A 13,933-nucleotide genomic window follows, 5' to 3' on the forward strand; every position below is an offset into this window, starting at 1 on the left:
TGGGACATTAATGATGATTTTATGTTGGAGAACAAAACATGTGAATATGTTCTGCCTGTGGTGACACACAGCTTATTACACACATTTAACACTCAGACTTTGAGACGAGGGAACAGGACTTGCCTCCATGCTTACTGATTTCTGGGGTTAGAGCTACAGACTACACCTCTGTATTGTGGACATAATGTGAAGTCTGAAGTCCTCCAGTCCAGCAGCTTAACATCTAGATTCAGTGCTTACTATGGTGAAAACACTTGTCTGTGAGATAACCATCACAGTTTACATGAAACATCATCATCAGTGAAAGACCACACACTGCGTTATACACTCTGTGTGTGTGTGTGTGTGTGTGTGTGTGTGTGTGTGTGTGTGTGTGAGAGAGAGAGAGAGAGAGAGAGAGAGAGAGAGAGAGAGAGCAAGCGAGCTGATTTCAGGTCAGTTTGTTCTTCTCTCGTCACATCCGAAGATCAAACAGCTGGTTTTATTTTTCTAATTAGAACTGATTTGTGGTGTTCCACTTTTTCTCAGGGAGATTTGGTTTATATGGGAGTATTTAATGTGTATAAGTGTGTATATGTACATATAAGTGTGTGTGTGTTATGTAACTGTGGCTCAGCTCTCAGCTGTGATGTTCTCAGGATGACGAATCAAAACCTCACAGAGTAAAAACGAGCTGGATTCTCCCCAAAAATCCTCTGCAGAAAATATCATGTCCCTATCACGTACTCCCGTAGTACTTCTACTGCAACTGTACTCCTGTAATACTTCTACCACACTGCTGTAGTACCTGCATAATGTACTACATGTTCTATGTGTTCTTTATGTTCTATGTGTTCTTTATGTTCTGTGTGTTCTTTGTGAATATCTTTTTTTATATGTATTTCTTATTCATGTTATTCACGTGATTCTTTTTCTTGTTGTAACAAGTTAATTTCCTCACTGTGGGATCAATAAAGCCAATCAAATCTAATGTTCTTTATAATACATGTTCTATGTGTTTTATGTTCTGTGTTCTATGTGTAATTTGTTCTATTTGTTCTATGTATTCTATATTCTATAGGTTCTGTGTTCTATAGGTTCTATGGGTTCTATATGTTCCACCTGTTCTGTATCTCTCACCTTGACCTTCACTTGTTGTTCTTCTTTACCTCCTCTACTCTGTTCTTCTCCTCCTTCTTGGCACCTCCTCTCCTTCCTCTCAGCCCCCTCCTCTTCTCCTTCTCCTCCTCTCCTCCTCTCCTCCTCTTCTCCACTTACACACCCCGTCTTCAGTTTGACCTTCATCTTTTCCTACTTCTCCCTCACCTCCTCTCTACACCTCCTTATTTTAGTGTCCTCCCCCCTTTTCACCTCCTCCTCCTCTATGTGCGCTCACTTCCTTTTCACCTCCTCTCTGTCTCCTCTGCACCTCCTCTTGTTGGGACGACACCTGCTCCTCCTCCTTTCCACCTCCGGTGTCTCCTTCTCTGTAAAGCACCTCTTTTATCACTTTCCCCATCGTCTGTTTTTCGTCTCCTCTCTTCCTTCTTCTTATTTTCTGCACCTCCTAAGCTCCTTCCTCCTCTCTCTAACACCTCCTCTCTCACACTTTGTCTCGGTGTATTTTCTCTCCTCCTCTCCAGTCAAGATCTCCTCTGTGCCTCCTGTTTTTTGGAGCATCCTCCCCTCTGTCTCCTCCTCCCCCAGTCTCCCCCAAGCAGCAGGAGGAGCAGCAGTGTGTCTCCAGCAGCAGCAGCAGCAGCAGCGTATCGGTGTTTTGGCGGAAGGAGCAGGAGGAGAACGCGGAGGAGCGGCAGAGCGATGCTGAGAGCGCGGCATTATGTCTTCCACCTCCTCCTCCTGGTCCCGGACCCTCCGAGTCTTGCTCCTTGTGCAGCTCCTCCTGATGCCCCCGTGTCTCCTCCACCCGCAGCCGTGCCACCTCCTGGCTCAGATCGGATACACGGTGCGCGTCGGTGCGCTCCTGCCGGCGCAGCGGGCGGCTCGCGTGCAGGTGCAGGCGGCGCTGAGCCGCGCTGCCGCCGCGATGAGCCGGGACCAGGACCGGGACCCGGAGCCGGACAGAGACCCGGAGCTGGAGCGGGACACGCAGCCGAAGCGGAACAACTTTTTGCCCTACAACCTGAGCCTGGAGCTGGTGTCCCGGCAGCCGGCCGCCGCCGACCCGGAGTCCCTGTTCCGGTGCGTGTGTCAGGGCGTGGTGGTGCAGGGAGTGTCCGCCGTCCTCGCCTTCCCGCAGAGCCGCGAGGAGCTGCTACAGGTGGACTTCATGGCCTCGTTCCTGGAGATCCCGTTCCTCAGTGTCTTCGATCACGGAGAACCGCTGTGCACGCAGGTAAGAGTCTCATCACTACACCTGGACCCCTGGCGAAACGTGCGCTCCAGGGGCTGACGAGTGGCCCCCATCTGTCCCCGGTTTGAGTCTCGCTCTGTGGTCTTGTTTAATCCGGTTTGACCTTGATGCCTTTGATGTTTGGAGGTGGCAAGGCGCCTGCAGCTGCTGATGAGGAGTCATGGAAACTCGATCAGAGTCTCTGGTTTGGTTTGTTTTTGGTTCCAAACAGGTTTCATGTTTTCTGGTCTCTGGAGTCTGCAGTAGTCCAGAAGAGAGGATTTAAAACTCAACAATTAGGTCAGTGTGGGCTGCAGACCTGCTATCTCCAGCTCCTCAGTATCATGAAGAGTGAAGCTGTTCAGTATTGTGATGTGTGTGTTGGAGGGGGGCAGCACGGCTAGGTCCGCCATCAGCTGCTCCTTGAATCAACCGGTTGGTATGTTCTTCACATGTTGAGCTGCTGAGCTCGGAACCAGAGCAGCACTCAGAACCAGAGCAGCACTCAGAACCAGAGCAGAGCTCAGAACCAGGGCAGAGCTTAGAACCAGGGCAGCACTCAACACCAGAGCAGAGCTCAGAACCAGGGCAGAGCTCAGAACCAGGGCAGAGCTTAGAACCAGAGCAGCATTCAACACCAGAGCAGAGCTCAGAAACAGAGCAGAGCTCAGAACCAGGGCAGAGCTCAGAACCAGGGCAGAGCTTAGAACCAGAGCAGCATTCAACACCAGAGCAGAGCTCAGAACCAGAGCAGAGCTTAGAACCAGAGCAGAGCTCAGAACCAGAGCAGAGCTTAGAACCAGAGCCACCAGAGCAGAGCTTAGAACCAGAGCAGCACTCAACACCAGAGCAGAGCTTAGAACCAGGGCAGAGCTCAGAACCAGAGCAGAGCTCAGATAATAAACTGTGTGAGAGGACGTTGATGCGTTCAGGCTCAGCTGTCTGAATGAGGTCAGAGATGTTCTTTCGTGGACTCACTCATTTTACTGATGTTTCTCAAGGTTCCTCCTGGAAAACCTGGAAAAGTCATTGAAATCGAATCCTGGAAAACATGCTTTGACATAATTACGTTTCATTGTTGAGACGTTTATCCTTTCAGTATAAAAGTCGCCTTCATGTCTCCCAGCTGCAGTGATAACAGTCTGGCTCCAGATGAGCCAATCAGAAACGATGTTGCTCAGAGTTGCACCCACTCGCTTTGACATCATTAGCATGAGGACGGAGATCTGAGGCAGTTCAACTGTTCTGACCCAGGGCATTATGGGAAACGGTTTCCTGTCATCTGATCTAAGGGCTGATTGGTTTAAATGTGAGATGTTTAGACATAATAACATGAAGTTTATAAAACTTAAAATTTTTGTTGAATTGGAGAGATTTAGATTTATTTGTCTAACTGATCATTTCAAAAAGGACAGGTCAGATCAGGTGATTGAGCAACAGCAGCAAACTGATATTAAGCTGATTTACAGCAGGATTTATGTGAAATACTGACTAGGACTGACTGTAGTCCTACTGACACAGACTGACTGTAGTCCTACTGACACAGACTGACTGTAGTCCTACTGACAGACTGACTGTAATCCTACTGACACAGACTGACTGTAGTCCTACTGACAGACTGACTGTAGTCCTACTGACATACTGACTGTAATACTACTGACACAGACAGACTGTAGTCCTCTTGACACAGACTGACTGTAGTACTACTGACACAGACTAACTGTAATACTACTGACAGACTGACTGTAGTCCTCTTGACACAGACTGACTGTAGTACTACTGACAGACTGACTGTAGTCCTACTGACAGACTGACTGTAGTCCTACTGACACAGACTGACTGTAGTACTACTGACACAGACTAACTGTAATACTACTGACAGACTGACTGTAGTCCTACTGACACAGACTGACTGTAGTACTACTGACACAGACTAACTGTAATACTACTGACAGACTGACTGTAGTCCTACTGACACAGACTGACTGTAGTACTATTGACACAGACTAACTGTAATACTACTGACAGACTGACTGTAGTCCTCTTGACACAGACTGACTGTAGTACTACTGACACAGACTAACTGTAATACTACTGACAGACTGACTGTAGTCCTCTTGACACAGACTGACTGTAGTACTACTGACAGACTGACTGTAGTCCTACTGACAGACTGACTGTAGTCCTACTGACACAGACTGACTGTAGTACTACTGACACAGACTAACTGTAATACTACTGACAGACTGACTGTAGTCCTACTGACACAGACTGACTGTAGTACTACTGACACAGACTGACTGTAGTCCTACTGACACAGACTAACTGTAATACTACTGACAGACTGACTGTAGTCCTACTGACACAGACTGACTGTAGTACTACTGACACAGACTAACTGTAATACTACTGACAGACTGACTGTAGTCCTACTGACACAGACTGACTGTAGTCCTACTGACAGACTAACTGTAATACTACTGACAGACTGACTGTAGTCCCACTGACACAGACTGACTGTAGTACTACTGACAGACTGACTGTAGTCCCACTGAACAGACTGACTGTAGTACTACTGACAGACTGACTGTAGTCCTACTGACACAGACTAACTGTATAACTACTGACAGACTGACTGTAGTCCCACTGACACCGACTGACTGTAGTACTACTGACAGACTGACTGTAGTCCTACTGACACAGACTGACTGTAGTCCCACTGACACGACTGACTGTAGTCCTAATGACAGACTAACTGTAATACTACTGACAGACTGACTGTAGTCCCACTGACACAGACTGACTTGTAGTATACTGACAGACTGACTGTAGTCCTACTGACACAGACTGATGTAGTCCTACTGACACAGACTGACTGTAGTCCTACTGACAGACTAACTGTAATACTACTGACAGACTGACTGTAGTCCCACTGACACAGACTGACTGTAATACTACTGACAGACTGACTGTAGTCCTACTGACACAGACTGACTGTAGTCCTACTGACAGACTGACTGTAGTCCCTACTGACACAGATGACTGTAGTCCTACTGACAGACGACTGTAGTCCTACTGACAGACTGATGTAGTCCTACTGACACAGACTGACTGTAATACTACTGACAGACTGACTGTAGTCCTACTGACACAGACTGACTGTAATACTACTGACACAGACTGACTGTAATACTATTGACACAGACTGACTGTAATACTACTGACAGACTGACTGTAGTCCTCTTGACACAGACTGACTGTAGTCCTACTGACACAGACTGACTGTAATACTACTGACACAGACTGACTGTAATACTATTGACACAGACTGACTGTAATACTACTGACAGACTGACTGTAGTCCTCTTGACACAGACTGACTGTAGTCCTACTGACACAGACTGACTGTAGTACTACTGACAGACTCTTTCAGCTGCACAGCTGCTGAAAGAGATCCTCAGTGCTGGCATAGTCATGCACAGGACACAAACTCAGCAACTCTTCTGTCACCTTGAATTTGCCATCAATACACCTGATGAAAATGGCTGGCTGTGCACTGTCGGTCTGGTCTGTGCTTTCATTAAGCGCCACAGAGTAAGCAGTACACTTCAGGCTTTGTTCTCTAATGTTCATAAATGTAGCTTGATAACTCGTGAATTCGTTCTGCCGCAGTTATTGGTGCTGTGTCAGATCTTCTTTCTGGACACAGAATATGAGCAACTTGCAACACGCGGTCCTTCAGAAATAGCCCTCCGGTTAATAGCTTTCCCGCTTTGGCGATTAAATAACTCGCCACAAAACTTTCTTCATCTGCATCATCAGCATCCTCCTTCGCTTTATGGAAAAGACCTTGTTGAGACGATAATCTTCTATGTAGCTGCACGGCTCGTTGTTCTTCTCGTCTCCCTCATACTTCTCATATTGTTCTCCGTGTTTAGTCAAGTAATGATGATTGAAATTGTACTAATTTAGAACAGCAGGTTTCACCTGTCTTGAAACTGTCTGTTTTCATCATCCACTTTTATTTTCAGTTTGGAAAGAGACACCTTTGTTGATGTGTTTCAGTGTGACACCTCTACCTGAGTGGGTCACAGTGTTATCTCTGATGTCCATCAGAGTAAACATCCGTAATCCAGTTTTTCAGAGAAGACTCAAAGAACTTGACCCTGAGAATAACTGGAGCTGTTAACAGCTCAGTCAGCACATGATAAATGGAGAACATCTGACCAAATGGAAACGGTAGACTTAAAGTAGAGTTACATGCACGTCTGTCTGGACTCACAAATGTACCAAAGACTTCAACGAATTTGAATAAAATGTATTCAGTGTACGTTGGAGCAGCAAGTGGAATTTGGTGCCACATTAGCAGAAACTCCCTCCAGGTGTTTCTGAGATATTACATTCACAAGACAGATGGAAAAAGCAATGCCTTCAGAAACAGCAGTCGCTGGTACAGAGAAATAAAATGTGCTTAAGTAAGCTCACAACTAACTCACTGAATAAGTAGCAAGTAACACCCCCCAAAAGCATCATGGGAACTGTAGTTTAAAAGTGAGAGCAGTCAAAGACAGAGTCGTGTCCACGGTCGGATCTTCACCTTTGGTTTTGTTTGTCTCTGTAACAGCTAACTGATGCTGTGTTTTGTTTTTTCAGGACCGACGCAGCGGTTGACTCATTATTGCTTTTTTGTCAGGTGTGACAGCTGCAGGTGTACGGTTTCAGTCTGACAACCTCAGTGACAGGCGAGTGATCAATTTTACTTGAGAGACAGAACTCGGGGGTTAAATGTCAAACAAAAGTTAAGAGAGCTGCTCCACGTGTTTGAGACAAATCAATCTGGACTCATCACTTCAAATCAAACTGATCAGTTTATTGATCATTCATCTATCTGTTGAAGTGATTCCTCATCATCAGATAAAGTGAAGACACAGCTGACAGCAGCTGCAGATCAGCTCCTCGACCAATCAGATCAGAGAACTGGATCACTGCAACTGTGAGTGTGAACATGATGGATTTGTGGACTGGTGCGCTGAGAACAAGCTGCACATGAATCTATGTAAAACTGAGGAAATGATGTTGGATCCCAGATCTCTGACATCAAACAGGTTCCTCCCTTTAAATATTTAAGGCTCCACATTGATCGAGAGCTTAGATGGCACACACGTGGAGAGCTTCTGTGTCAACCTGAAACCTTCAAAGGACAGGATCTAAACCAGACCCTGTCCCCTGAAGAAACCGATCACCTGATGAAGCATGATTCAGAGAGGGGTAGATGAGTGGAGCAACAGGTGGAGGCTGCAGCACGATGTATAATCATCAGTTGTGTTTATTGGCTTTGAATGAATATGCGTTGTGAAGATTAGAGCTGAATCAGCTCACGTTCAGTCAGCCCATGTTTTACTGTGTTATTGTGACGTCAGAGACTGATGAGGACACAGCAGCTGATGGAGCTGTGTTTGTTTCTGTGCTCGACTCCACTCGTCCTGCTGTTGTTTGTTGTTGTTGATTTCAGAGATTCTGTGAAGGAGCTCCAACATCTGCTCAGAGCCTCAGAGCCTCAGAGCCTCAGAGAGGAGACGAGCTGCTGTTTGATGTGTACACATCACACTCAGAGTCAACAGCAGCGCACTTTCTGTTTCAGCTAAGCTTCATTCAAAGATTCTGCTTTGTTTTCTGTGTTTCATTGCACTCTTTATATTCTGTATGGTTCCAAACCCGAGGGTCTTGATCCCTAAAAGAGTCACAGTTAAATCTGAGAGGTCTCCTGATGATTATTAGAACCACCTTCATTTGTGTGGTGGTCACCTCGATGTATGTTGTGTCATACTGTGTCATTCACAGTGAAACAAGCCGTTTAATTTGGTTGCTGATTGTTTCTGTTCTGTTTTTCACTGTATACGTCATCTTTTAAATGATAATAAAATATGAATGAGGTTTGCTTGTTACATTTCTCCTCAGTCTGAGATTAAAATGTAAAAAGATCTGTATAAAGTTTTGTGCTAACCCTAACCCCATCACTAAATCTTACAGGGTTTCTGTGCAGTAAATTAATGTTGCTGTCGCTCCTCACTGATCAGCAGCCAGATTGATCCGCAAGAAAATCTGACTTGATCAGTGATCAATAACTGGCAGCAGACAGATGATAAGACAAAATATCTTGCACTGTTATTGCTGTAAGCTTTGCAAACATCCATTACACAAAAATGTGAAAAAAATATTCAAATTTCCTCAGCTAACTGAGAACTTTCTGTCACATTGAAGACACAGTGACATTTTCAGATTGATGGATGGATGAGTTGAACACAAATTGATTTATTGATCGGAGACAAAGCTGCTGTGAGACATTCAAAACAAACCAATCCAATAAGACGAAGAACCAACATTTTTGGTTCCAATCAAATGAATCTAATGGTGAACTGAGATTATCGTTAATAGGAAGAGGAAACTCTGACTGTTGAATGAATCACAGTCTGAGAGTGATGACATAACAATGAGAGCAGCTGGTAATCTGATCAATAACATTCCTGACAACAGACAGGTGGAGAATACCAGGTGTATGAGTGAAGCTGTTAAGCTAAATTCAGCCTGACGGTGAAATAAGTGAATCCTTCAATCCCTTTGAAGTTAGTCTGCAGCAGATCAGCTTCCCATCATGCCTCATTCGTCTTTTTCTGTTTGACCTCAGCGGGTCTGACTGGTTTAATTTCACCTTGAACGCTGAACCGACACATGAAAACTAAAAATACTTCAGAGCTCTGCAGGGACCAGTGAGCTGATGGGAAACTGTGAAGGTGTATTTAAAAAAGAAAATTAAGTAGCACCAGTCACAGACTGACTGGTGCTACTTTTTACCAGTCAGTCAGTGGTCAGTCAGTCAGTCTGTGGTCAGTCAGTGTGTAATGGTAGCTGGTAGCTACTCCATCACTGCACCATAAACCTCCATCGCTGCACCATAAACCTCCATCGCTGCACCATAAACCTCCATCACTGCATTATAAACCTCCATCACTGCACCTTAAACCTCCATCACTGCATTATAAACCTCCATCACTGCATCATAAACCTCCATCACTGCACCTTAAACCTCCATCACTGCATTATAAACCTCCATCACTGCATCATAAACCTCCATCACTGCATTATAAACCTCCATCACTGCACCTTAAACCTCCATCACTGCATTATAAACCTCCATCACTGCATCATAAACCTCCATCACTGCATTATAAACCTCCATCACTGCACCTTAAACCTCCATCACTGCATTATAAACCTCCATCACTGCATTATAAACCTCCATCACTGCATCATAAACCTCCATCACTGCATTATAAACGTCCATCACTGCACCTTAAACCTCCATCACTGCATTATAAACCTCCATCACTGCATTATAAACCTCCATCACTGCACCTTAAACCTCCATCACTGCATTATAAACCTCCATCACTGCACCTTAAACCTCCATCACTGCATTATAAACCTCCATCACTGCATTATAAACCTCCATCACTGCATTATAAACCTCCATCACTGCACCATAGACCTCCATCGCTGCACCATAAACCTCCATCACTGCATTATAAACCTCCATCACTGCACCTTAAACCTCCATCACTGCATTATAAACCTCCATCACTGCACCTTAAACCTCCATCACTGCATTATAAACCTCCATCACTGCATTATAAACCTCCATCACTGCATTATAAACCTCCATCACTGCACCATAGACCTCCATCGCTGCACCATAAACCTCCATCACTGCATTATAAACCTCCATCACTGCACCTTAAACCTCCATCACTGCATTATAAACCTCCATCACTGCATTATAAACCTCCATCACTGCACCTTAAACCTCCATCACTGCATTATAAACCTCCATCACTGCATCATAAACCTCCATCACTGCATTATAAACCTCCATCACTGCATCATAAACCTCCATCACTGCATTATAAACCTCCATCACTGCATTATAAACCTCCATCACTGCATTATAAACCTCCATCACTGCCCCATAGACCTCCATCGCTGCACCATAAACCTCCATCACTGCATTATAAACCTCCATCACTGCATTATAAACCTCCATCACTGCATCATAAACCTCCATCACTGCATTATAAACCTCCATCACTGCATCATAAACCTCCATCACTGCATCATAAACCTCCATCACTGCATTATAAACCTCCATCACTGCATTATAAACCTCCATCACTGCATTATAAACCTCCATCACTGCATTATAACCTCCATCACTGCATTATAAACCTCCATCGCTGCACCATAAACCTCCATCACTGCATTATAAACCTCCATCACTGCATTATAAACCTCCATCACTGCATTATAAACCTCCATCTGATCTTAATTATTTTTCTGGTGATAGTTTAGGTTTATGATGTCATGTTCTCGTGAAATGACAATTTGATCGTCTTTGTGTTGTAAATGAGCTTTAATATGATCAATATTTTTGTAAATATTTAATTCAACCCAATCACTAATGAAAATGTTGGTAATGTACATTACTGCAATTCATGGATATGTTTGGGTTAGTGTTAGATACAACCCTAACCCTTTATATTTCATAAACTCTGTGCTTGTGCTGTGGTTTGGTTTAGGAAGTTCTGTTTCTCCATCACGGCTCGAAAATGTCCCTACGTCTCGTTGAAAATATCCAGTGCTTTAATGCTGACAAATGATGAAACACTGTCTGGAACAGCAGTCCCTGACACCACCACCATCATATTTCCTTTTAAACATGAGGAATTATTAATTAATTATTTATTTTAGAAAACTTTGTTAAATTGGATGTTGACATATTTCAAAAAGTACAACTGCCCTGAGATCGGACTGAAACAAACTTGTTTGTACAAATAGTTTTTCTATTATTAATGAGAAATTACAGGAAATTTTATCAGGACCCAATGAGTGTAGAGCAGTGCACACTTAGAGTTGACCTTTGACCCTTTAATCAGACCTGTGACAGTGTGTTAGGGCCATAGTTTTGTCTGTTTCTATTTCTTACGTTATTGTATTGTTCATTCTTTTACTATTATTATTGTTGATTACAATATTTTGGTCCTTTGGCTGCTGTGATGAAGAAATTTCCCCGTTTGCGGGACAGATAAAGAAAGTTCTGATTCTGATTCTGTTTTAGTGAATGTCTTAATGAACTGTCAGAGTCCAGAATCTTGTTAAGACTCCATCCTAATGAGACTTAACTAGCTGATAATTAGCTGCTGACACTTCAGTCTCAGCAGGCTGATAAACAGACTGCTGATAACATATCAGCTGATCCCAGACCAGCTGGAGACCCCTTATTGCACACACACACACACACACACTGAGCCCTGAGCTGCCTTCAGGCTCTCCGACGTCATTGAGAAACATTTCCAGCAGATAACAGAGATCGGAAATATTTATATTCAGTCTAAAAGCTAAAGTAGGTTATTTATTCTGTAACATCACACTAACTGAATAATAACAAACTCACCTGTTTTCTCCTCAAGGTTGTACTTTATCTGTTGAGAAAACTCATAGCACATTTTCTAAAGAGGTCAACATGATATGTGTGCTTGACAGCTCCAGATTGGATTGTAACTCTGATCAAATCGAAGATGTGTTGTTCAGGTTCATCAGATGGGACTCAGACTCTGTGACTGCAGGGGAGAAACGAACTGCTAAAAAGCAGTTAAAGTTGTAGTCTGTAACCCTTTTTTGGTTAAAAAAAAAAGTTATCATTATGTTCTGACAGGAGAATCAGATACAGGTCAGCTGTCTGTGGCTCCATCCAGTGGCCCTAATTTGATTTGCAAGAATCCACCGCTCCCAGTAGAATACCACCAATCAGAGCCGGGGGGGGGGGGGGTCATGAGACATGTGTTGCATTGTATTGTATATGGTTTATTTGATAGGGACAGATACAAATCATGTGGGTTGTACAACAATCCAACAGAAAGCATCATAGCATTTATAGCCTTAGCTAATTTCCAATGCCCGTCCCTAGAGGGGCCTTTAGAATAACATACAAAGAACCTGTTTTAAGAAACATCCTATCCATTCATCCAACCCTCCACTCAACCATCTATCCATCTATACATAAGCAATATCTTCCTATCCATTCATCCATCCCTCCATTCATCCATAAATATATTAAATAACATGGTTACATATTAGCCTATCTTTCCCTAAATCTGGGCTTAGAAATTAACTAACATAATGCAGATACATGCACATACATACATTCATGCACACACACACAATCCACAGTCCCCCCCCCCCCCCCCCCCCCCCCAACACACACACACACACACACACACACACACACACACTCACTCACTCTTAAAATATACCCACATTTCCCTATGTGTGGCTGCATACTTGGTTGTCTTTTAGGAATTCCTTCATTTTGCTCCTGAACCGCCCATGACTGGGAATGGCCTTGAGCTCGGTTGGCAGACTATTCCATATATTAACTCCCTTAATAAGGAATGATGACTGGCCAAGGGAGGTTTTATGACCCCACAGTTCCCTTCTAGATCTTCTTCTTGCCCTGCAGCCTGCATCGGTTGGACCAGGTCACAGAGAACCTGAAGGACTTGACCATGCAGGCATTTGTAAATTAAGCTGATGTTGGATGAAGCTATATAATTATCAAAGCTGAGCATGTTCAGGTCCCGCAGAACATCGCAGCGATGAGATCTTATCGGCCTCTTACCTAAGGTCTTTAGTGCACGATTGTAGAGTCTCTCCAGAGGTTTGATTAATGAAAGACTTGCCTGCGACCATGCAGTTACACAATAGCAGAGGTGTGAGAAGATCATTGAGTGTAAATATATGTTGGCTGCTTCAAATGTTAAGCAATCTCTAATTGGTCTGAAGGTAAATAAGTTCAGTCTAACTATTTTGCTGATTTTGTTGATGTGTTTATCAAATTTGAGATGAGCATCCAGCATTAGACCTAAATATTTAACTTCTGTGACCTGGTTAATTGGTTGATTATTGATGTTAATATTTAGAGGGATTGGTGTGGGGCGCCTCCCAGAGGAAAAGCAAATTGACACTGTTTTATTGACACTGTTAAGCGCTAGACAAGACCTATCAAGCCAAAGAGCTACAGCCTCCAGATGTTCATTTAACTTGGGCATAAATAACAGCATCGTCCGCATACATTTGAAAATCAGCCCCTTGGCATGAATCAGGGAGGTCATTGATAAACATACTGAGGAGTATCGGTCCTAACACCGACCCCTATGGAATTCCAGTTTTTGTTTTTGAAAATGATGATTTTGCATTGTTGATGGCAACACATTGTTCACGGTTTGAAAGGTATGATTTGAAGCAAGCCACTGTTTTTTCTGCAAAATTATAGTTGTCAAGTTTAGATATTAGTATGCTGTGGCTCTTTAAACAAGCCTTGAGTGCAAAATCCCGTTGTTTCATTAGTTGTCTAATAGATGAATTAACCCACAGAAGGGAATTTTTCCTTTCAGATTTTTTAGCTGTTTTGCGGAACTTTGTGATAATTTTATTAATGGCATTCATAAGTTCGCTGCAACATGTGTTCGGGTCAGTACTTTGCAGAACATC

At 43.6% G+C, this 13,933-nt stretch overlaps 1 protein-coding gene across 1 annotated transcript in view; it reads left to right on the plus strand.

The window, feature by feature from the left end:
• The first annotated feature begins 1,636 nt into the window (after window positions 1-1,636).
• The window catches only part of grin3bb (glutamate receptor, ionotropic, N-methyl-D-aspartate 3Bb), a 75,904-nt gene continuing 63,607 nt past the window's right edge, over window positions 1,637-13,933 (plus strand). Inside the window, 1 exon segment of the mRNA XM_030434466.1 lies at window positions 1,637-2,335. Within this exon segment, the coding sequence (XP_030290326.1) occupies window positions 1,820-2,335 (516 nt within the window). The 5' untranslated portion in view covers window positions 1,637-1,819.

This window comes from Sparus aurata, chromosome 11 (genome assembly GCF_900880675.1).
Source record: "Sparus aurata chromosome 11, fSpaAur1.1, whole genome shotgun sequence".
Lineage (NCBI taxonomy): Eukaryota > Metazoa > Chordata > Actinopteri > Spariformes > Sparidae > Sparus > Sparus aurata.